The 24,806-nt window shown below is 40.5% G+C and overlaps 1 protein-coding gene and 1 long non-coding RNA gene across 4 annotated transcripts in view; both read left to right on the forward strand.

The window, feature by feature from the left end:
- Window positions 1-2,674: 2,674 nt before the first annotated feature.
- Window positions 2,675-24,806, forward strand: part of LOC143714762 (poly [ADP-ribose] polymerase tankyrase-2-like) — a 47,634-nt gene continuing 25,502 nt past the window's right edge. The window contains exons 1-20 of one of the 3 annotated variants that reach the window (XM_077206177.1): window positions 2,675-3,196; window positions 4,489-4,713; window positions 4,870-4,965; window positions 6,143-6,179; window positions 6,305-6,380; window positions 6,626-6,720; window positions 11,051-11,117; window positions 11,213-11,399; window positions 11,916-12,037; window positions 13,067-13,158; window positions 13,255-13,333; window positions 14,366-14,507; window positions 15,686-15,765; window positions 15,880-16,025; window positions 17,199-17,364; window positions 17,508-17,727; window positions 18,410-18,519; window positions 21,760-21,948; window positions 22,974-23,220; window positions 23,310-23,386. In XM_077206177.1, the coding sequence (XP_077062292.1) occupies window positions 3,016-3,196; window positions 4,489-4,713; window positions 4,870-4,965; window positions 6,143-6,179; window positions 6,305-6,380; window positions 6,626-6,720; window positions 11,051-11,117; window positions 11,213-11,399; window positions 11,916-12,037; window positions 13,067-13,158; window positions 13,255-13,333; window positions 14,366-14,507; window positions 15,686-15,765; window positions 15,880-16,025; window positions 17,199-17,364; window positions 17,508-17,727; window positions 18,410-18,519; window positions 21,760-21,948; window positions 22,974-23,220; window positions 23,310-23,386 (2,634 nt within the window). In that variant the 5' untranslated portion in view covers window positions 2,675-3,015. Of the gene's footprint in view, window positions 3,197-4,488; window positions 4,714-4,869; window positions 4,966-6,142; window positions 6,180-6,304; window positions 6,381-6,625; window positions 6,721-11,050; window positions 11,118-11,212; window positions 11,400-11,915; window positions 12,038-13,066; window positions 13,159-13,254; window positions 13,334-14,365; window positions 14,508-15,685; window positions 15,766-15,879; window positions 16,026-17,198; window positions 17,365-17,507; window positions 17,728-18,409; window positions 18,520-21,759; window positions 21,949-22,973; window positions 23,221-23,302; window positions 23,387-24,806 lie in introns of all 3 variants that reach the window. The other 2 variants (XM_077206176.1, XM_077206178.1) reach the window with 2 other exon arrangements.
- On the forward strand, window positions 18,894-20,171 carry LOC143714763 (uncharacterized). Its single transcript, XR_013195597.1, has 2 exons — window positions 18,894-19,015; window positions 20,116-20,171. It is a non-coding gene; the product is annotated as an uncharacterized LOC143714763 (long non-coding RNA).

Genomic DNA, 24,806 nt, shown 5'->3' on the forward strand with positions numbered 1-24,806 from the left:
TTCCAGTATTGAATGTGAGATTGAATAAGTGCACTCAATAACGTCCACAATGGTTTCGGACACCCAAATGGCTGCTCCCTCAAACAGTGCCCTATTTAAAGTTTTTTGGCTTTTAATATGAATATGTTAGCCTTACTGTTATCTATAAGCTAGTGTGCTCCAAAACAATGACAAAATTCGCATCTAGAAGACCAAACCCAACGTTTAAAATGAAAATCAGGTTGAGGTCAGAATCCAATGTCAGATTGACATTAATCTCCAAAGTTGGACAGACGTTGTATAGTGAAAATGAAAATCGGCTTGACATCAGAAACCAACATCAGTCGAGTTCTGACGTCAATCCAATGTCAAGTTCTGACGTCAACCCGACTTTTATTTCCAACAGAAATGCAACCCCTGCAACCAAAATTATTCCCTGACTGACGTTACTACTTTCTACTCAAGGACCTTGAAAGAAATGTAGCCGAGTGAAAAGTATGATATTTGTCTTTCAAATGTAGTGAAGTTAAAGTAAAAGTTTCCAGAAAAAATAATACTCAAGTAAAGTACAGATACTCAAAAGGTGTACTTAAGTACAGTACTCTAGTAAATGTACTTTGTTACTGTCCACCTCTGTTGGTCTGTCATTGTGTAACCTACTCTAGTAGAGTAGATGCGTATCTACTCTCAAAACCAATTGAGATGCCCTCCTAGACATAATTTTTGGGCATTATCATGCGTAACGAGTCAGCTTATTTTTACGAGTCAGCACCATGATTCTGCAAAAAATCTCCACCAATCAGAGAATAGTTAAAAAAAACACCAAGAATAAATCTCCCTATCTACCATTTTTAACGCAGAAGGTTCTCTGTTCTCTGTGAATGTGCACTTCCAATTTATTAGCCACTATGGGCAATAACGAATATATAAAAGTGCATTAAACTGTAACTGTTTGAGCTACAAACCACCATGTTTATAATTAAGACAATAGGCTACATTAAAATAATATGTTAAGTAATACCAGTTTGCAATATCAAGCAGCAAAACATGCTATTTTGTAAGCTACAGATAGAGATTACTGGAAGCGAATGATACTGGAAGCCAGACACAATAAAATGTCAAATGGCCGCGCTGAAAAATAAGGTGGATAACCACTCAAACTTAGAAACATGTGCCTAACTATAATTTGCATTTCGTTTGTGTCGTTTGCAATGCATCATGGGATTGTAGTTCCCTCATCTTGTATCTTTGTCTTTTTTTGTCTGATTTTCAAATACATTTTATTTCAAATCAAGGTATCTCATCTGAGGTTAGGGTGACCACCATCAAACAAACCAAATGTGGGACGATTACTAAATTTGTGTGGATCAATGTGGGATGCTCCCAACACTAAAACATAACCTGAAACTGTGATAATGTCAATTTAATTTAATAAAAACATTTGTATTCTGCATTTCAGCTGATAAAAATACTCAATAAAAATTAAAATAGTTCCAAACAAAGATCACAGCAGAACCACATCGCATCTCACCGAACAACCGCATTACTGAATGATTCAGCGCCTTGAACGAATCGATTGAGTCAAAGATTCAATGACCTATTAAACACAGATTAAACAACTGCCTCATTCCTGAACGTTTCAGCCGTTTGAACGAATCGTTTGAACTCACTCATTAAGACGGTGTTCCAATATTTCATATTTGTATATGCAAAAAATATTAACATTATTTAATGCCGTTGTAATTTTTCACTGTCAATTATTTAATTTGATTATTAGCAGCCATATAGTGTCTTATTATTCTAATTTAATTTAATTGATCAAATTTAAGAATTTAAAATGAAAGAACCATTAAAACGATTAAGGAAAAATGCTCTCTATAATGGTTAAAATATACATATCCAGATTTAAATATGTCAAAGCTGACTGAACACAGATGAGAATATTTCTTTATTATTGCATTTTTTTCTGGACAAGCAATTTTTTTTTACTTGGACAAGTGTATTGACCGATTTACTGAAAATTGCTTACTGTCGAGCCATGAGTTATATTTTATATAGGCTAGTAGGCTATTATGTTTAATAGGCTACTATTAAATACTATATAGCCTGAGTATAGTTTTACACATCAGCCCAATCTATTCTGTAAAGTTAGTGATCGGGGTTTATTGCACATTAATCTGACAATAAATGTGGCAAACACAGTTTTTCTTATGCACACCCAGAGATTATTTTCTGGCTATAGGCTACTTGGGCTGTTGTATTTGTACTTCTGACGAAGCGCTGTTACATATAGGTGAAAATACAAGAACAAAAGAACGCATGCACGTTTTCTTAAAATAGTAATTAAAAACAAACAGACTGATGAAAATGCGGGACATTTTCTCAATATGCGACGTGCGGGACCCGTCACCCTATCTGGGGCGCGTTCCCCAAAGCAAATTAGCCAATACGGTCGCAAGTTTGATAGTTACCAATAGACTAGAGTTCAATGGAAATTGCGATCATAGTTGGCCAACGATCCAATAGAATTATGCTTTTGGGAAACGCCCCCCTGGTTGGTTTGGTTCATGGTTTCTGATGCATTATCGAATAAGTTTTTAAAAATCAATGAGGAAAATTCAAAGAGAGTAGGCAAAGGCTATGGGGAGAATATTTTCCAAGAACGAAGGCCACTGAAAAAAAAATATAGGGGTGCACAGTTGTTGCATTCATAGATAATAAATACATATTTATGGTTGCACTATTATTATTCTGACTCGTACGTGACCAATAAGAGACCAGTTTTGAGCCACAAAGCCCCGCCTATTCCAAGATCCACGTTCTGGCGAATTGACATTCTATCCGTTCCTGACATTTCTGTGATTTTGAGACAGAGCTACATTAACAACCAAATACACCCTGAATAATTTCTTCTCTTCTAATGGATGTTATAGAAAGGTTTTAACTGTGGAGATCCGCGCCTCTTCCCTGCCTTCATGTCAAGCCTTGGGAATAGTGTGTATTCCACATTTCCCACTCTCTGGCCCTAGCTTGGCCATGTCGCTCCGGCGCTTTTCGGGGCTCACGGAGAGCTCCGGGTCTGCCGAGCCGAGCAGGGAGTTGTTCGAGGCCTGCAGGAGCGGAGACCTGGAGCGGGTGAAGAAGCTCGTGTGCCCGGAGAATGTGAACAGCAGAGACACGGCGGGCAGGAAATCCACACCGCTGCACTTCGCTGCGGGTGAGTGCCACTGTGTCATTTATTCTATTCTATTCTATTCTATTCTATTCTATTCTATTCTATTCTATGCGTTTTATTTTCTTAAACAATTTTCTGTTTTCTATTGGTTACTGCATATTCTATTCATTTATTTTCTGTTCTGTTCTATGATTCTATGCTATTTGTATCATCGTCAATAATATTTATTACTGTACAATTTGTATTATTTCCCCAATACAATTTCATTTGCATATCATCATTAATAATTAATCAACTAAAAAGACAAAAGCTTCTCAGCCTAATTTATATAGGGTTTTTGAGATTATTGAATCACATTTTTTGTTGATGTTAGTGTAAATATACAGTATAATTAAGTTGGATATAGAACACAACGTGCTTATGTTATTTGTGGAACAATTTGAAATCACGTATTGTCATCGTTATTTTGTCATTGTAATTAATTATATGTACATAGACACTGTTACAATTTATATAAATATATATTTACACTAAACTACTAATACAGGTAACACATTAAAATAAGGTCTAGTTAAGGTTAACATTGACTAACAATGAGCAATACATTTGTAACAAGTAACCAGTAATATTAGTTCATTATGTTAGTTCATGTTAGTTCTGGTCTATTAAATAATATCAAAATATGCAGCAGCCTACTGTTGATTAGTTGTGAAATTATATAAACTAAGACTAGTAAAAGCTTTAGAAGTGTTTTTAACTGTTAGTTCGTAACTAATCTAGTTAAGGGATAGTTAAACCCAAAAATGAAAATTCTGTCATTAATTATCACCCTCATGTCGTTCCAAACATGTAAAACTTTAATTCATCTTCTAAACACAAATGAAGATATTTTTGATGAAATCGGAGAGATTCTATCCCTCTATTGACAGCTCCAGTACGCCACTACCACTTTGACGATTCAAAAAGTTCATAAAGAGATCGTAAAACTAATCCATATGAATTGAGCGATTTAATCCAAAATTTCTGAAGAGACTCAATCACTTTCTATGATGAACAGATTTAGTTTAATTCACAAATAAACATTCATCAACTCATACATCATTTGAGGTAAACAGAAGCTCAAGAATGTTCGCTTGACGTGCGAGAGCCAATGAGGTTCATTCTAGTGTTACGCAGCACGTTTGAGCTTCAGCAAGAACCAATGAGGTTTGTTTTCGTGCGTCAAGCAAGTTCGGTTGAGCTTCTGTTTATGTTTGCTAATCATTGGTAATATTTGAATAAAAGACTAAATGAAATATGTTCATCATATAAAGCGATGAACTGTTCTGTGTCAGGTTTTGGCCGTAGAGATGTGGTGGACTACCTCCTTCTAAACGGTGCTAACGTGCACGCCTGTGATGATGGTGGTCTCATCTCGCTGCACAACGCCTGCTCTTTTGGTCACGCTGAGGTCGTCAGCCGGCTTCTGCAACACGGGGCCGATGCCAACTCCAGAGACAACTGGAATTACACCCCACTCCACGAGGCTGCCATCAAGGGCAAGATCGACGTCTGCATTGGTAAAACCTGGTGCCTCTCAGACCTTCTAGTAACAAAGTTTACACTATAGTTCACATGCATTCATAATAACTTGTTTTGATGAGAAAAGTACATCAAACGTGGATCTCATTTATGTTGAATGTATAATGCTGTTTGTGTCATGTTTCCATTGGTAGTTTTACTACAACATGGTGCTGAGCCAACCATCCGAAACACTGATGGAAGGACAGCGCTTGACTTGGCTGAAGCTTCCACCAAAGCAGTGCTGACCGGTGAGCTCTTGAACCTCTTAAAGCTCTAGTCCACAGTCTCATTCAATGTAATGAGAGAGGAAGACTGGCTGCTGGGAAATGACACAAACTCATGCCTCATTGTACAGTGCGAACAGTGAAGTCTGATTAATTTAAAAAAATATCTTTATTATTTTTAACTAATTGGTTAAAAATTCATTTCTTTTCAAATTTGATTCATTTAAAAATATTCACATAGTATATAGCATAGCCTACATATATAGGTTCAGGATATTTGTTTTCATTGCTTTTAAAATACACATTGAATGGAGGAAATCATTGGGCAGCATGTGGAATTAAATTGTGGTAAATAATGCATTCAAATTAATTAATTTTTAAATCAATATTTAAATTGTTTTAATGAGTAATTATTATTTTTTTCATCTGTTTAAAGGATTAATCGAAAACATTATCGACAGATTCATCGATGATCAAAATATTTGTTAGCTGCAGCACTACATGAGATTTTTATCGTTTTTTATTAATGTCTTTCTGGAATACTTGATTCTTATACTGCCTTCACGTGCTATTGGAAATTTCCTATTTCCCACTTCTGAAGTTGTGATTACGAGCTCCAAGTGCTTTGTTGTCGGAAAGAACAGAAATGAGAAAACCAGGTTTATTCTTGCCTATTTATTGGGAAAATCTTATTAAAGCCAAAATTATATTTAGTGTCCCATTCATTGACAACCATATAAACCTTCACCACGTTATCTAGATAGTCATTTTGCTGACAATTCTGGAATTTCACTCAAATACAGGCAGTTTTCGCTGTGTATAAAACACACAATATGCTTCAAATGGTTATTCATAATGTAAACATGCGTTTAACGACAAGACAAGGCGATGGAGCTGTTGTGGGATCAGCGATCTTTCTGTTTTTATGGGTTTATGGGCCGCCCAACTCTGGAACTTGGGTATCAAAATTATCCTAGAGCTTCCAACTTGAGAGGGCGTCATGGCCAATTTTTAACTAGGAAACTTGTATTTACGATAATTTAGAGTTATTCCCACAATTCTATTTGTTTTTAAGACTGTGTTTAGTAATTGCCAATTTACTCCAGGCTGGAATGTTCTCCTCCTGGTGGCTTGGCTTTTCATTTGTGCTCAAATGAGATTGCCATTTATGTTAATATACTTCATTCTTTCTTAAATCTAGGTGAATATAGAAAGGAGGAACTCCTCGAGAGCGCAAGGTAATAACAATTTAAGCTCAATATTGTTCAGGAGACCTGAGGAGAGATGAATATTGCTAAGCTAAATTGCTGTCGTGACTCGCATTGTTCTTATAATTGACTTGCCGCTCATTGCTTTTATACAGAAGTGGAAATGAAGAAAAACTGATGAGCCTCCTCACACCATTAAATGTGAACTGTCATGCTAGTGATGGAAGGAAGGTGATTTATTAGATTATAGTTCATTTATATTTAATCTAGTGTTGCCTCGAATTCAATATCTGTTTGACTGGGATTGTTAATGTAAAAGCATCTTCAAATGTTCTCAACATTACCAAGCCACTCAAATAAAACGTAATGTAGCCAGACATTTCATACAATATGTAATAGTTCTAGGTTCTACCTGCATCTTCATTTAAATAATACTTTGCATATGTGTTTCTGAATGGATTGTTTGTTGGTTGCAGTCCACCCCTCTGCATCTGGCCGCGGGCTATAATCGTGTGAAGACAGTGCAGCTGTTGTTGCAGCATGGAGCCGACGTGCACGCTAAAGATAAAGGGTGCGATGTCTGTGTTGAGTGTGACTTAAAGTGCCGTACAAGATAAGCTCTATGCTGTCAGTTAGCACAGAGATCCGCTTCAGTTTAAAAAAAACAACAAAAAAAACTTCTGTTTACAGTAATGCACGTCTACGCGTCAAGACGCTCCGCAGGGATAATTCCAGTCTCTTTTTACTGGCTTTACCACCTTTATAGAGATGCACACACCATCATGGCCTCTGCTGATTCTGCAGCCAGTGAGATTGCTTGCTCAACATTTAAATTGGAGGTTGACTGAATCTGATAGTGGATTTGACCAATAACAATAACTAGTTTGGCCCACGCTAGCCGATAACCGATTAATCTACACAAATGCTATAGCATTGAAAATAGATAAGTAACATTTGAATTGTATGTATACTCTCTCACTTTATTTCCTTCTTTTTTAGAACACTTGATTATCTAATCAGTCTATTTCGCCTTTGTCGCCATTGGCTTTTGGCTTGCTTAGTTGGGGACATTTAACATATAATTTTGTATTTAACAATACTATTACAACATTATTTTCCTGTTATCTCTGTAAAGCTGCTTTGAAACAATTTGTATTGTAAAAAGCGCTATATAAATAAAGGTGACTTGACTTAACTAATCAAAATAACAATATATGTATTACAGTGACGATAAAAAAGAGCTGAAATTGAATGCATTTCTGATATGTTTATATGTCGGCTGCATGACGATGCAGTTTGCTTTCTCACATCACTAGCTTTAAATATGCAGCTGTATAAATAATGCATTAAAGCGACCATGGATATTGTTGTAATGTCTGTCTGTGTTCCCCCGGTCTTTGTGCTTTTGGTTCAGTCCTGTTCAGTTTTCCCGCTCCTCGTTTGTGTTCATGTATACCACGCCCCCTTGTTATCTTGTTTAGCTTGTTTGGCCTTGTATTTAAGCCCTGTGTTTCAGTCCAGTCTTTGTGAGTTCTTGTTGTTGTACCTTGATGTTGGTGGTTCTGTTCCTGAGTCTTGTGCCCTAGCCAGAGTCTTTATGTAGTTTGAGTTTATTAAATAAAGTGTGCTGCAATTGGATCCTGCTTCCTCCTTGCTTCCACCTCATCGTGACAGAAGAACTCACCGCCAATGGATCCAGCAGTTGTTAGCAACCAGGCCTTAAGGAAATTCCTATCATCTCTGTCTCAAGATGGCCAGCCCTTGGAGAGGTATGTGAGGGACTTTTTGGCGTGTTGTCATCTGGGAGCGCTAAATGACGCCCAGCTCGTGGACCTGTTTTGTAGCGGGCTGGATTGGCACATCGCTCAAGTGATGCCGGAGGATCATACTGGCTGGACCCTGAAAGGGTTTGTTGATCTGGCCCTTTCCTTGGGCGGTTCGGCACTTGCAGAGCCTGAGTTTCCCCGCGTCACGCCAGTCAGCGGGTCTGACACCGGATCGGTCTATGGGCGTTCAGGGCTGATGTCCAGCTTGGCAGATTCCCCGCTAAGGTCCGTACGGTCTGCAAGGATCACCGTCCTGCCTGAATCTCGTCCCGTCAAACCAGTTCCAGAGCCCGTCCAGCCAGAGCCCGTCCAGCGAGAGACCGTCCAGCGAGAGACCGTCCAGCCAGAGCCCGTCCAGCCAAAGCCCGTCCAGCCAGAGCCCGTCCAGCCAGAGCCCGTCCAGCCAGAGCCCGTCCAGCCAGAGCCCGTCCAGCCAGAGCCCGTCCAGCCAGAGCCCGTCCAGCCAGAGACCGTCCAGCCAGAGACCGTCCAGCCAGAGACCGTCCAGCCAGAGACCGTCCAGCCAGAGACCGTCCAGCCAGAGACCGTCCAGCCAGAGACCGTCCAGCCAGAGACCGTCCAGCCAGAGACCGTCCAGCCAGAGACCGTCCAGCCAGAGACCGTCCAGCCAGAGACCGTCCAGCCAGAGACCGTCCAGCCAGAGACCGTCCAGCCAGAGACTGTTCTCGTCACGTCTTCCCAGTCAGAGACTGATCACGCCACGCATGCGCCGCCTGAGCCCTCAGTGACCGCAACACTAGCCATTATGGCCACAGCCATGTGGTGTGTGTGGGCTACGCACACACTTGAGCCGGTGTCCGCTGATCCTGCGCCAGAGCCCGCTGATCCTGCGCCAGAGCCCGCTGATCCTGCGCCAGAGCCCGCTGATCCTGCGCCAGAGCCCGCTGATCCTGCGCCAGAGCCCGCTGATCCTGCGCCAGAGCCCGCTGATCCTGCGCCAGAGCCCGCTGATCCTGCGCCAGAGCCCGCTGATCCTGCACCAGAGCCCGCTGATCCTGCGCCAGTCCTGTTCAGCCCAGAGTTTCCTTCACCGCTGGTCCTGCCCAGCCTAAAGCCCTCTTCACCGCTGGTTCTGCCTCTTTCTCCTGAGCCGGTGCCTTCTCCAGGCTACGACCCCGTAGCTACCCCCAAGAATTTTTTGGGGGGGGGCAGTAGGCCACCACCATGGCCACCCGAAGGGTCCTCTCCAGCATGGCCGCCCGAAGGGTCTTCACCGCCGTGGCCGCCCGAAGGGTCTTCACCGCCGTGGCCGCCCGAAGGGTCTTCACCGCCGTGGCCGCCCGAAGGGTCTTCACCGCCGTGGCCGCCCGAAAGGTCTTCACCGCCGTGGCCGCCCGAAGGGTCTTCACCGCCGTGGCCGCCCGAAAGGTCTTCACCGCCGTGGCCGCCCGAAAGGTCTTCACCGCCGTGGCCGCCCGAAGGGTCTTCACCGCCGTGGCCGCCCGAGGGGTCTTCACCGCCGTGGCCGCCCGAGGGGTCTTCACCGCCTAGGACGCCCGAGGGTCCGACAGCTTCGCCCTGGATGCCCGAGGGTCCACAGCCTGCTCCGCCGTGGCCTCGCCCTCAGCCTGCTCCGTCGTGGACACGCCCACAGCCTGCTCCGCCCTGGCAGTCTGTTCGTCCAGCTCCGCCCATGTTCCATGGCCCAGGTCCGCCGTCGCAAGACCCCGGTCCCGTTCCCTGCACGGACCTGGCCCGCCATCCCTCCCCCGGGACCGCCTCCGCTCCACCACCCTCCCGAACCATGTCTCTAGTTTTGATGGGCGTCGGGAGCCGCCCATAGAGGGGGGGCTATGTTGTAATGTCTGTCTGTGTTCCCCCGGTCTTTGTGCTTTTGGTTCAGTCCTGTTCAGTTTTCCCGCTCCTCGTTTGTGTTCATGTATACCACGCCCCCTTGTTATCTTGTTTAGCTTGTTTGGCCTTGTATTTAAGCCCTGTGTTTCAGTCCAGTCTTTGTGAGTTCTTGTTGTTGTACCTTGATGTTGGTGGTTCTGTTCCTGAGTCTTGTGCCCTAGCCAGAGTCTTTATGTAGTTTGAGTTTATTAAATAAAGTGTGCTGCAATTGGATCCTGCTTCCTCCTTGCTTCCACCTCATCGTGACAGATATAAACTAGCATAATGCAAATAGATGGTCACAATCGTGACATTAAACATTTGGGTCGGTCTTGCTTGTCACATTGTGTAAACTGCTTGAGGTACTAGTAATGTTAGCATCCTCTAGCGTTCTCCCCTAATGCAGCATCTAGTCAAAAAATGAATTACCTTGATATGAAAACAGTGAACTGTATACATACCGTTTCATTGTCTGTTTTAAATCCGCATCTGAATTGTCTCTCTCTCTGTGTAGTGCGCAGCATCACATGTAAAAACAAACACGGCGAGGCGTCAGTGATATTTTTTATTTCGCCTCTAGGGGCCGCTCTCGTACTGTATAATGACTATTATACACCCTTCTCAGCCGCTCCAGCAGTGGACACATTCCAGAAAAACTATCGGTATGGATTTTTGCCGATTAATCAAAATCGATCAAACGGTTGACCTCTAATTTAAATGGTCTGGTTCAGCGTTCTGTTGCACGTCACCAGAGTTCCTCTGAAACCCTCCACCTCCCCCAGCTCCACCTGCTAGATCTGCTACAGGATTTATGTATGCCTATTCATTAAGCAGCATCATATCTTACATGCTCACATAGTACGAGTTTTCATGATGAAAAGTTGTCATGATTGAAATATTATTATATATTAATTTATATAGATATTGGCCATAACATGCAAATAATTATCAGCCCACTGATATCGTCCAGAATTGTAATATTGGTGCATCCCTAGTAAAAAAAAGGGATCTACAGACAAGGTTAATATCCAATTCTTATTAAACTAGTCTCATCTATAATCTTAACTTTCCGAACCGTGTGACTTTTTTTGTTTGTTTTGCAATCTGAGGAATGTGTCAAATTTGACTCAACTTTGAACCCAAAACATTCTGTTAAAAATTTTCATTGTTGTAGTCACTAAACCTATCTATACTATCTTACACTTGGCCTTGTGTTTACAGTGATCTTGTGCCTCTTCATAATGCCTGTTCATACGGTCACTATGAGGTAGCTGAGTTGCTTGTAAAGGTATTCACACGTTTTTTTGTCTGCTTTCTTGTTCTGAGTTCTTTCATTTTAGTTAAAGTGGTAACTACACTCCATCTTTTCCTTTTTTTCCGCAGCATGGAGCCTGCGTCAACGCTATGGACCTGTGGCAGTTCACACCTTTGCATGAGGCAGCCTCAAAAAAGCGAGTGGAGGTCTGTTCTCTCCTGCTCAGCTACGGGGCCGACCCCACCTTCCTCAACTGCCACAACAGGAGCGCGATGGACCTGGCCCCGAACACCCTGCTGAGAGAGCGTCTGGCGTGTAAGTGTAACGGAGGCCAGCTAGTAGTTGCTGTGCGTGTAAACCTCACTCCTCTGATCTCAAAAGGTTCTCTAGCGACAGATGCTAGGGGCTGCAGTCTTTAGCCTCCTTGTTAGAGCGCCTGACTCTCATGCCGGAGACCCGGGTTCGAGGTCCGCTCGGAGCGGGTCGAGTGGGACCCGGGTGAAGGGGGTTACATTGGTGCCGTGACCCGGATGGGAGTGAGGTTTGGGGGGGGGGGGTGTAACGGAGGCCAGCTAGTAGTTGCTGTGCGTGTAAACCTCACTCCTCTGATCTAAAAAGGTTCTCTAGCGACAGATGCTAGGGGCTGCAGTCTTTAGCCTCCTTGTTAGAGCGCCTGACTCTCATGCCGGAGACCCGAGTTCGAGGCCTGCTCGGAGAGGGTCGAGTGGGACCCGGGTGAAGGGGGTTACATAAGCGTGTGACTGCTACTAAGATCAGCTAGCGTTTTGTTTGCTGCGTAAATGACTGATGGGGTGTCTCTCTCTGTTGCAGATGAGTTCAGAGGTCACGCTTTGCTGCAGGCGGCACGTGAGGCGGACATGGCCTGCTTTAAAAAACACCTCTCACTTGAGACCATCAACTTTAAACACCCTCTAACCCAAGAGACAGCTCTAGTAAGGCTCTCTGTCTCTTATGTATTATATTCTATTGTCTTTTTTATTATAACATTTTCAAGGGAAGAATTTTTTTAAATGTTTTTGAAAGAAGTCTCTTATGCTTTCCAAGTTTGCATTTATTTGATCAAAAATACAGTAAAAACAGCTGCAAATTTTCAGCAGCAGTTACTTTTCTGTTTTCGGTGTCACATGATCATTCAGGATTCTTTTTAAAATTCTGATTCGGTGCTCCATGAACATTTCTTATTATTATCAGTGATGAAAACAATTATGCTGCTTTATTTTTGTCAAGTCACCTTTATTTATGTAGCGCTTTTCACAATACAGATTGTTTCAAATCAGCTTTACAGAGATAGAGGGAAATTATGCAACAAGTTTGTTTCTAGAAGAAAATAGCTTCATAGTCCAGCTTAAGTAATTTCAATGAGGGTTAATTTTTGTTGTAAAAAAGTTATTAATTTAGTTAATTTATATATACAGCCGCTCTGGAGAAAACAGTGATGTCATCATCCAGCTCAGTTCAGTTCTCATACAATGATGTCAATGCAGGCAGATTAATAATATTATTGAATATTAAGTGTCCCCAACTAAGCAAGCCACAGTGGCAGGTGACAGAATGGAGAAGATAACCTTGGGAGAACCCAGGCTCAGTCGGGGCACCAGTCCTCCTCTGGCCACCTCCATTTTTTTTAGGATTCTTTGATTAAATAGAAAGTGCAAAAGAACAGCATTCATTTGAAATAGAAATAATTTACATTATAACATGATAAATGTCTTAACTGTCTTTTTTTCTGGAAATATTTTCTTTTTTATAATTACAATTTATTTCAAAGACTTAAAACAATGACCGTAAAAAGCATATTTACAACTATTAAATCCTATTGAATGAGCCACGGTTGAACAGGTTAAAAACACTGATATACACACACCTGTGAATGCTACAATTAAACACAAACCATCTAAAGGAAAGAGATTTTTATAGGTCTTGAAGTGAATAAAAGAGGTTTCTGTGATTGTCTTTGATAGCATTGTGTTTCCACGTCGCCCTATCCCAAGAGGAAAGAGATCTGTGAATTACTGCTCAGAAAAGGAGCCAACGTCAATGAGAAGAATAAAGAGTGAGTCAGTCGTGTTGTTCGGGTTTGCAGAGGGTGTCTTAATGATTGTGTATCATATCCTGTAATGGCTTCTGGCTTTTTCTGTCTTTCACACAGCTTCCTCACACCTCTTCATCTTGCCGCGGAGAAGTCCCACAATGACATCATTGAGGTGTTGGTGAAACACGAGGCGAAAGTAAGTGAGATTTTCCAGCTGCAGTAAAATATACACAATTAAACATGGGCTCCACAAATCTTACTTTAGCATCACGGTTATTCTGTCAGCCTTTACTTATGCCATCAGGATGAAAATACATGAATCTGTGATTCAACACATAACAAATTAATAACTCGAATTAACTAACAAATTAATAATTAATAACAAACTACTATAAAGCCCCATTCACACAGAGATTCCGGAGAAAATACACGGATAAAGTGACCTCGGATTTGACCCGGGTTCTTTTGACTTTGGTTCATTCACACTGCCAGTGATTTTCCGGAATCAGAGAGTGCGTTCACACACAACCCGTAAAAAAGCCCGTAAAGACACGTAAGTGACATCGATGTGACGTGAATGACTCAGCAGCGTCTATAGTTTGCTTATGAGCTGCGATTTCTCTCTGGAGAAATCACGCTTGTGCATTTTTTCTCTGATCCGATCATAAACTAGCGCATTACGTACCGTTTCACGCTGGCGAACGATCCCGGCTTTAGCACCATCCTTACGACACGCCATTGATTACGGCTTTTGTTCACACAGCGCGCGTTCTGGGACTGAACACGGCAATGTTTCTAGGTCCCTAAACCGGCATCGATCCCGGCATCAATCCCGGGTTGTGTTTGCGTTCACACAGAAGGCGTTCTGGCAACTTCCCGGGATCAACGCGCTGTGTGAAAGGGGCTTAAGAATATCCACCCTTACAAACAGTACACTCACATTTACATTGTACTATATAGTAAATATTTAATATTATATAAATATAGTAATACATTTTACTTGGCGTGTGATTGAACATCCATTTTTATAATGCAAATGTCATCAGTACACAATCCAGTGACTTCCCATATCTCACCCCCTTTATGTTTTGTCTTGTTGAATATGCTGTTTCAATCGGAAATACATCAAATTATTCTGATATGTCCCTCAGTTTGTAAAAACAAACAAAACAGTAATGCAAAACAGTCTATGGTGCTTTCCCTGTGAACGTGTTGTTGTGATGTGCAGGTGAATGCGGTAGATAACCTGGGTCAGACAGCTCTTCACCGCGCAGCTCACCGTGGTCATCTACAGACCTGTCACATGCTCCTGAGTGCTGGATGTGACCCGCTCATCACTTCCCTTCAAAGCATTCAGGAGATCCTGCAAGGTGATGCTTCAGTTCAAATTCACTATTTACTCCCCCTCATGTCTTTCCAAACCTGTATGACTTTCTTCTGTGGAACAGAAAAAAAGAAAATTAGCAGAATGTTTATGTTGTTGCATTATTTATTTGTATGGGAAAGATCAGCATGAATTTGTGTTTTGTTTACAATTGTATAAAGTAATACAGGACTGGAATAAGAATGATAAAAGAAATGTTTTGGAGAGGGGGACTAATCCTTTAATAAGTGCCCCATTATGCATTATTTCAGATATTACGTTTCATGTAGTGTGTAATATTGCTGTTTGTGAATGGAAAAGATCAAAGTGCATGACAAATGTAATTATTGCTTTCCAAACGAAAGAACTGAAAAAGCCTGAAACGAGTCGTCAGTAATTCCAGTCATTCTTCCTCCACGAACCAAGTAGATTTGTAACAAATTTGCACAATGCCAGCCTATGTTCATCATCATTGGCTTCCTCCTTTGAGACACTAAGGAAGGCTTTTAAGCCGAAACACGTCAGTATATTTTTACATAAAATTCTCTTTGCCAAAAATTTTGCTGGATTTCTCTTTGTTTCTCGGCTGCCTGTGAACAACATCAACTTTGACCTGCCCTCAAACACTGTAGTTGTAGCTGAGGCCTGGAAGAATTTGATTCATGTTGTCGGCATGTCGAGAAGACGCTGTTTTCTGCTCTGCAAAAGCAAATCCTCTCAGCTACATCTTCCCATGTTTCATTATCGGACTCGGGCTCAAAATGATACGGTAAAACTGATGCCATTTTTACTGTTCGTATCACTGTGTGCACAGAAGTGCTGAGGAAGCCACCGGAGCTGAAATTCAGATATATTATTCAGTGGAATGGGCGTTTCATTTCCGACACACACAAGCAGTATAACGATCAGACTGGGCAATTAGACCAATAAGAGCAGAGTAGGCTCTCGGAAAGGAGGCATTTAGAGAAACTAAATCCTTTATTGAACTGTTTCAGGCACTGTGAGAAAAGAGCTGATGCTGCAATGTATATTATGAGAAAATGTCAGTGTTTTATTTTACCTTGAGTGCATGTAAACCGATTGTAGGAGACTTTCAAACTAAAATTAGGAACCTTTAAAATTACACAAAGCACATAAACATAAAAAAATTCTTTCTTTTTTTAACTTTGCTTGTTTTATTCCAAGTGGGAACATTTACAGGCGACTCAGACACAGACAGGCAGCTGTTAGAAGCCTCCAAATCAGGAGATCTGGCAGTGGTGAAGGTGAGGACTAAAAATACACCAAACATGTAGTTGTGAAATCATTATGAATCTGATTATACCCGATTCACATGTCAGGACTGATATTTTTTTTTTTTTTTTTACCTCTCCATGTAGAAGCTCTGTACTCTTCAGAGTGTGAACTGTAGAGACTTGGAGGGAAGGCAGTCCACACCCCTGCACTTTGCAGCGGGCTACAACCGTGTATCTGTGGTGGAGTATCTGCTGCTGCATGGAGCCGATGTGCACGCTAAAGACAAGGGGTGAGATGATGAGGAGGGGGGGTGGGGGTTTGACTGGTTGAGTTGCGTTAGTAGTGTGTTGTCGCATGTCCAAGAGATGCTGTTTTTTCCACCCCAGATCTAATGCAGTTAGTGTAAGGGGCGGGACATTTCCGAAACATGCTGGAAGCGGTTGACCAATCACAACATACTGATCCAGCCAACCAATCAGAGCATATTGCACTTTTCAGAAGTAGGGCCTTCATAGAGACATGAACTAAATAGCGCGTTACTGACAGACTGGGAAGAGAGGAGCTGCAACAATGTCAAATATGTCAAAAAAATAAAATAAATAAATAAAGTGATTTTTGAACATTCAAGAAGGATGACCTATTCAAGTAGATCCAAAAACCAAAATCAAGACTTTGAAAAAGGGTGTAATAGGTCCTCTTTAATGAATCAGTCAAAATTACTCACAGATTTACGAGTTAATGAATCATCAGGTTGAATTAACATCTGAATCACTTTTTATGAAAAGGTCAAATCAAGCTCTTTATTTTCATTATTATACAGATTGTTTTAGTACTCCGCAATGTTGCAGCATTCAAATAATAAAAAAAAATACATTAAAAATATACAAACTCTAATTTACTTATATTTAGACTTATATTTGATATGTTTTCAAATATACATGTAACATTTTTTTTCTGATTAAACGGAAATAGATTGTTTAAATTGATTTTTATTTATACAAATTAATAAAATTCAGTTTTATTAAATCACTAATCTAGTAAAGTTTTTAATTTTTTACTAATCTAGTAAAGTTTTTCAACGTATTTCATAAATTTTTTTTATACATTTATAATGTTATACTTTGTTTTATATTGCCTTGGCAGTAAATTACCAAAAAGCGTAATAACTCTGCTGCGAGGGTGTTTCTGATACAACGGCTGAGGGAGTGACGACAAATTTCACATCATTCTCTCTTCTGACTGCTGTAATCAATCTCTCCATATTTTTCCCCTCTTTTGGAAAGTTGTTGAAACGCTATCATGTTTTTCTTTTTCTTTCGCTATTAGGTAATGGGAATACAAAAATTATATTTGTTGTTCACCACTATAGAAGTTTACCCAACTATGACGACTTCCGCTTTTGAGAAATGTCAAAATTGTCCATTATGTAGGTAAGATGATGTCTCTGTTTTGTGCTACATAGTGGCCTGGTCCCCTTGCACAACGCCTGTTCCTATGGGCATTACGAGGTCGCTGAGCTCCTCGTCATTCACGGTGCTGTGGTTAACGTGGCCGACCTGTGGAAGTTCACCCCACTGCATGAGGCGGCCGCCAAGGGCAAATATGAGATTTGCAAACTGCTGCTTCAGGTATTGAAGAGCTCCGATTGAAATCGATTTCTCAGGCTTTGCTGCCATTGATAATAGAAATGATTTTAACTCAAAGTGATAGAGGAAGCACTGTGTTCAGTGCTATGTTCACTAAAGTAAAACAAAGTAATTCCTTGACACAGCATGGTGCCGACCCGACCAAAAAGAATCGTGATGGAAACACCCCTCTAGACTTGGTGAAGGATGAAGATACAGACATTCAGGATCTGCTCAGGGGAGACGCAGCACTGCTGGACGCCGCTAAGAAAGGCTGCTTAACTCGCGTTAAAAAGATCTGCACTCCAGACAACGTGAACTGTCGAGACACGCAGGGACGTCACTCCACTCCGCTGCACCTCGCCGGTAGGTGTGGGTCAAAGTAGGATGCTTTCATTTAATACTTTACTTAAGTTTCACTCTTTTCTTGACATTGTGTCTTTTATAGTGTTTGACCAATAAGGTTTTTTTTTAATGGCAGATGCTGATACAGATATCCGGCCGATATATACATTAAACATGTTAGCACACAATTTATTTAAATTTTTTTTTTAAATAACATGCACAGCGTTTTCGCAATAAAACTATTATTTTTTATTATTACTAAAATTAATTATGAATTAATATTTACTAAAATATTTTAAAATGTATCAATTCGAAAAAAGGGAACTTAGCAAACAAGTAATCTGTTAAAACAGCAGGTACTAAAATACAGATTTATACATTTTTAAAAATGTATAAATAATAGAGTATTCTGCATTCACTCAAATTAAAACACTAATTATGCATACAGCACACATTGAATGGGTCGAAATCTAAGATGCACAGTTGATTTAAAGGCAAAACCAGAACCTGGAGAACTTTGTAACACCTGTTACGTTTGCATTTGGAATCTGTGGCTAAGTGCAAATAGTCATTAAAAAATGTGCTTAGTCTATGAAGTGAACTTTACAAAACATGTGCTCAAATAAAATAATAAAATATCTGAAATATGACCAGATTGAAAAAGTATTTTTTAATGTTGGTGGTGTTTTGTGTGTATGATTAGCTGGCTATAATAATCTGGAGGTGGCTGAATATCTGCTGCAGCACGGGGCAGAGGTGAACTCTCGGGATAAAGGTGGTCTCATTCCCCTACACAACGCTGCATCTTATGGGGTGAGTACTGCTAACAAGTAACATGATCAGCTACTTTCACATTTTATTCTACAACATAAAACACACCAGTAACACCCCACTCATGATTTTTAAAGCTTTTACATGTCTTGAAAATGTAGTTGCTAACAAGTGGCAAAATGTTGCTACAAAGGTTGTCGAGGACATTAAACGTCATCACCTGAACAGGTAAACTCATCTACTCTCTTTCAGAGCCCTGTTGTGTTTATAATCGCAAATGGAAAATGTTTTTTTAATCATTAAAGACTGAAAGAGTTGTTGGAAGCTTATTGGTTTGTTACGTTGAAGTTGAGCGACCGTGGTGTAGTTCGTTTATGGCCTAAGGTTAGCTTTTAATTTCTGGTAATTGTATTTAGGCTTCAAAATTGAAAAAAGTTGTGTTAATTTGTAAAAATTATCTTGATGAACAAAACATGCAAGTATCATAAACTTTTGTTGATCACAGAGCTTATTTTTTGCAATAGTTTAAAGGTCCAGTGTGTAACTTTTGGCGACATCTAGCGGTTTGGTTGCGAGTTTGCACTAAGGGCTCAGCCCACTGCTCACCCCTCCCTTTCGAAGAAGCTACAGTGGCTAAAACGGGACAAACATCGTCGTCTGAGACAGCAGAGAATAGCCAGAGTAAACCAAGTTTCTGTACCACAGTCCATTATAAACCACATCATGGATAAAGATTACAAAGCCATAGTCAGGTGAGGATCAAGGGTCTTAATACATAATATAATAATAGTAATCAGCTGATTGTCTCACGAACGTAACCAGCACATTCTCCCCACATAGCAAACCCATAATATAGCGAGGGAGAAGAACCACATGAAACTATGGAACTATATATTTTTTTTAACAGGGTAGTAAAAGTTTAGCTGGCTAATATGAGCTGTTACTGTGGCTGAGCTGGTTAAAGGGTTAAGCCTTGTTTATACTCGACGCGTCCGCATGAGCCCAACGGTGCGTGCGGCAAAAATGACATGATTGTACAGCGCGCGCGCCTCCGCATCCCCTAGACACCACTTACTACACACAATAGGCTTTTTTCTCTGATTTTGGAAACTCGATCGACTTAAAATGCTTCCAAGATCGACGGGTTGGTGATTCCTGTAACTGTTTTACGGTCAATGACAAGAGTAGTGCCTACTAATCAGCTGTCTCACGAACTTAACCAGCTCATTTATCCCCACATAGCAATGCCATAACAGAGCGAGGGAGAAGAATTAAGTTACATGAAAACTACATATTTACACCACTGACAGGGGAAAAGTCACTACTCACGGTGTTTATGGCTAGCTTCTTCTAGCTTTCTGCGGCTTCTCTTTCAAGGTAGTGACGAAACGCGCTCTGTAACGCTGTTTGTTCGCGTTCGGCTACGGTAGAAACATGCCGTCACAATATGTCGACCTTCATAGAAGGGGATTCCCGCGCCTATGTAGATATAAACGTCTCACTCTAAGGTAATAAAAACATTACGGTTTATTAAGCAAGTTCTTTATACACCACTGAACACGTAGTTATGGATGTCATATTGCATTTCTGTTAATAGATACTCAAAATGTTTACACACTGCACCTTTAAAAGACAAAGGAAAAATCCTAGTGGGTTTTTGTCGAGGGAACCAGTGTGATGCTAACTTCCAAAAATATCTCATCACTGCAGCAGTCTATCACAAAAGTCTGATAGTCTAGTGTGAAAGACAACTGAACATTCTTGATTTTGGTTAAAATCAGTTTCCCTTTCTCAACCTTTTCCCTTTTCCCATATATCTGCAATCTAATAAACATTTCCTAAATGAATTGTTCACTCAAGAAATGTTTCACCAATATGTCTTCCCAAACCTGTATGGCTTTCTTTCCTCCATGGAACACAGAAAGGGACTTTCAAAAAAAAAAAATGTGTTCCAAAAATGACTAAGCACTATAAAAGTAATCCATAAGATTCCAATATGGGGTGAGCAGGGCACAACCTAATGCGGGCTAGTTGTAACACACATGGTTTAAAGGTTTCCTCATATGATGCCAGCATGATAAAACTTAGTGTATTTACAAGTTGCCATATCAACACTATGTAGAGAAAAAAATTGCGCCAAAATTAAACAAATATTTGGAAGATATCACAGAACATTTATTTAACCATAGCAAAAGTAAATTTCTTGTTGAAGTTCATTTTTCATCTTAGTTTTTAGTGTTTATATACAATCAGGCAATGCTATTATTTTAATCTCCAATTTGTTATTTAGCCGTTTAGATAGTTCTTTAATGCTGATCTAACCAGCAGAAGACACTAGCCGCGTTTAAATCCCAGTTGCTCAGGTGGGGCATGTTGTAACACTGCGTTACAAAGTGCCCCTCTTAGAACTATGCTATTCTATGATGTTAGTGATATAACTCACATAAACAACTTTTATGAATTAACCATCTGAACCATGAGAAGGAGGTGAATAAAGACTTAGAGTCAATGTTCAGAAATTATGAGTTATTATTATGTTTTGAACTATCCTGTTTAGCTGTGTTTCGTTGTCAAACTCAAAAATGTGTTAACTATTAAAAAATGGCATTATTTTAATTTGAAAAAGTTAATAATTGTATTTTATTTACAAAATATTTTAGTTTGTCTAATATATTTTTTAATAGATCTGATAACATGGTCAAGTTACAATGTGCCTCTCACATGTTACAATGTACCCCACCTATGGGGCATGTTGTCACATTTCACTTCCATTCTTTCGGGATAAATAAAGGAAAAAGTTTACACTGTATTAATGAAACAAAACCTCATAATTGTACTAGACATGTGAAATTAATGTGGAAAAAAATAAATACTCTGAACCCTTAGTGAATTTACACAAACTGAGAAAGTCAAAAAGTGATAGGTTGTGCCCCGCTCTCCGGTATATATTCCAGGTCATACAATAGCTACAGTATGTGTGAGGAACAGATCGAAATTTCACTGACAATCTTCTCCTCTGCCTCAACTCTTATGTCTCATTTGTGCTTCAGCATTTTCAAATTTGGCACCAAAAAAGGGTCAGTCGTACATGTTTGGTATGACAGTTTTTAGTTGTGCAGGTGTTGTTCACCTCCTCATATTTCATTATAACCTGTTGAGGAAGGGGAAAAGGTGCGATGCCGTTTGGCAGCCATGCATAGTCATATTCATGCAGCGACTTTCGTCAGGAAGCGAAAGAGACACGAACCCGAGAGAACGACCGCTCCATGTGTTTCATTGCAGCATGTGGATGTGGCCGCTTTGCTCATCAAGTACAACGCATGCGTCAGTGCCACAGATAAGTGGGCGTTCACCCCTTTGCACGAGGCGGCGCAGAAAGGCAGGACCCAGTTGTGCGCACTGCTTCTAGCTCACGGGGCCGACCCCACGCTCCGCAACCAGGAAGGCCAGTCGCCGCTGGACCTCGTGACGGTATTCACTCTTTCTGTGTGCTTATTGGACAAGCCACATTGGGGAAAGAAGATCTTTCTCCTTGTCGCCAAACGCTTATCTACCGTTCTGTTCATTCTGTTCATACAGTTAAGCCTTCTCAAGCCAAACTTCTTTTAATCATGCCAGGGAGAATTATCTCTTAATTTTTTATGTCATAAATCTGTCTGTTTAATAGGGTTGGTACTTTTCTTTTTGTGTATTCAGTGCTTGAGGAGGCTAACTGATCATTCCATTCAACATTGCCTGAAAATACTCCACATTTGCACATGCAGTAACGTCTGGAGTGGGAAAATATGCCTGTCTGATGCCTGGAGGAAGATATTTAAAGGGATAGATCAACCAAAAAATGAAAATTCTGTCATCATGAATGCAGCCTCATGACATTCAAGTTTTGAAAGGAGCAGCTTGAACTCTCTTTAAACTAAGGCTGCAAATAACAATTAGCCAATTAATCTAATGATTATTTTTCCCCTATAAATCTATAAATTATTTTGTCCTTTTGTTAACTTACCAATAAATAATAACTGTATCTTCTGCCATGAATTTCTTTTTTAACTTTTCAATATTTTCTCATAAAAATACTTTATTTAAAAAAATTCCCAACATAAAATATAAGGTGAAAAAGAAAATATAAAATCTAGTTCTAAATATTAACAAAACTATAATAGTATATCAATGATACTAAAATAACACTGGGGTGAGTAAATAATGACAAAATCTTCATTTTTGTCTCGACTATCCCTTTAACCAAGGATGCATGCCAACAGCTTGCTTATATGAAATTAGCATTTTCACTGGTCTTGTATACAAATGCTTCCTTATTTGCATTTTGGTTGCTGAACTCACGGTCAACATACATGCTTGAGATCTGATTGACACTCACATAAGTTTGTGACCAAATGCGGGTCAGTTTAGAAGACCTGCAGTCTTGTCTGTCTCAAGAAATTGGTCGTTACTTAATTGTTTGTGACTTTCTGATGTTGCACATCTCTCTCTCTCTCTAGACGGACGATGTGCGAGCCCTCCTCACGGCAGCCATGCCTCCTTCAGCGCTGCCGGCGTGCTATAAGTCCCAGGTTATCAGCATCTCGACGTCTGTGGGAGTCGTACCATCCACTCTCAGCTCGAGACCCACACCGCTCTCTTCAAACTCCAGTGTGGACGGCCAGTCCGGGACCTTCCCCGAGATGACCACACTTCTGCCGTCTTCTGGAGCCGAAGGGGCCGTAGGCATAGAGACGAAAGAGGAGGGTGGGTTAATTCTAGATTCTTTCTTGTAGCAACTATTTGGTGACTACTGAAAGCTTTCTGTAAATAACCTGTTGGTTCTTCCGGTCTAGCTATGGAGTTGAGTATCAGCCAGTTCCTTCACAACCTAGGCCTGGAACATTTGCTGGAGATCTTTGACAGAGAGCAGGTAATTGCTTCTGTTTCAATGTTTTATTATTGTCAAGTCAAGTGTAAGGAACTCAGCTTTTTGGAAATATTAATAATCAATAATATCTTGTTATTATTAATTATAAATATTTGGGTCAGTTAATTGGATTAACTTGATGTGGCTGAATTAATATTACAATCAATTAATCAGTTCTTCCAACGAACTCTTTTGATTATTAATTTATTCTAAGAAAAGGGTATCTTCCATGGCCACAGAAGAATAATTATTTCTTCGCCTGTACAGTAATTTGAGCCAGTAGCAAAAACCGTGATCGAAAAGTGACTTGTATTGCAAACAAAACAGAACCAAATACATATTATGTACAAGTTTTATTAACTAAATATAGATACTTATATGAATATAAATAAACTAAACAACATACACACATGAATACATAAATAGGTTAGTGATAGGATGAAATTGGAAACCGGAAGAGGGTCTATGAGAAGAACCATCAGAATTTCATTTTCACATTTCATTGAATTGAACACTTGCATTTGTAATGGGAACAATTCTTGAAGTTGTTGAAAATTGAAGTCATTGATGGTTCCGGCAGTGTCAAGTGGAAGTTGGTTGAGCGTTCTCTTTGTCCAGGAACGCATGCCTGGTTTGGTCAAGGCCTGGGACTCTGTTGAGGCCACACCGAGCACCCAGGAGAAGTGAGGAAGTCGGAAGGATGGGTGATTGGAGTCGTTGTTGGTTGGAGTCTTTGTTCCAAAACTCTTGAGATTGTCCTTGGTTCTTTGTGAGAGAGTCATCTCTCTCCTGCCTGAACCCATATCTGGTTGGATTGAGGCCTGCTGGGCCCTGGGGCCCCCGTGGAGGGGGAGGGGTTCCCCAGAATCACCAGAACAGTTTTGCGGCTGGATGAAAGAACTAAGAGAGGGAGGTCACATGTGGACTGTCTCTAATAAGGCCTGGAGAAGATCCTCCCCTAAGGGTTGAACTCGACCAATCAGAAAGGGGACATGTCTGAGAGGGAAAGTGGCTCTAAGTTGATTTACGGATCTTTGTCCCTAGCATGATTATACCTTCATTAATGCTAAAATAGCTATAACACATCCACACTGCATTCTAGAAGAAGGTGATGTACATCAAAGTGTGAGTCATTAAATGAGGATTAATTAGGTAGGAGGCATGATACAGGTGAGGTTACATTGATCGTTAGTTGGTTGTATACCAGGATACATACCATAATATATACCTAATAGTACACGAGACAGTAAACCATTTACACTGTTTCTTTCACAGTTTTATGCATGTTCATTTATAGATCAGTTAGTCTATGATTAATGCAGCAAAGTCTGTTTTAAAGAGGGTTTCTGTTTCATAGTCTCTCTCTTGAGTATGTGGCCACATTCCTCGGAGGTCGTAAAATCTCCTTATCATGCCCTGTAAC

This window comes from Siphateles boraxobius, unplaced genomic scaffold (genome assembly GCF_051911475.1).
Source record: "Siphateles boraxobius isolate OS27281-9 unplaced genomic scaffold, OSU_SipBor_1 55, whole genome shotgun sequence".
NCBI lineage: Eukaryota > Metazoa > Chordata > Actinopteri > Cypriniformes > Leuciscidae > Siphateles > Siphateles boraxobius.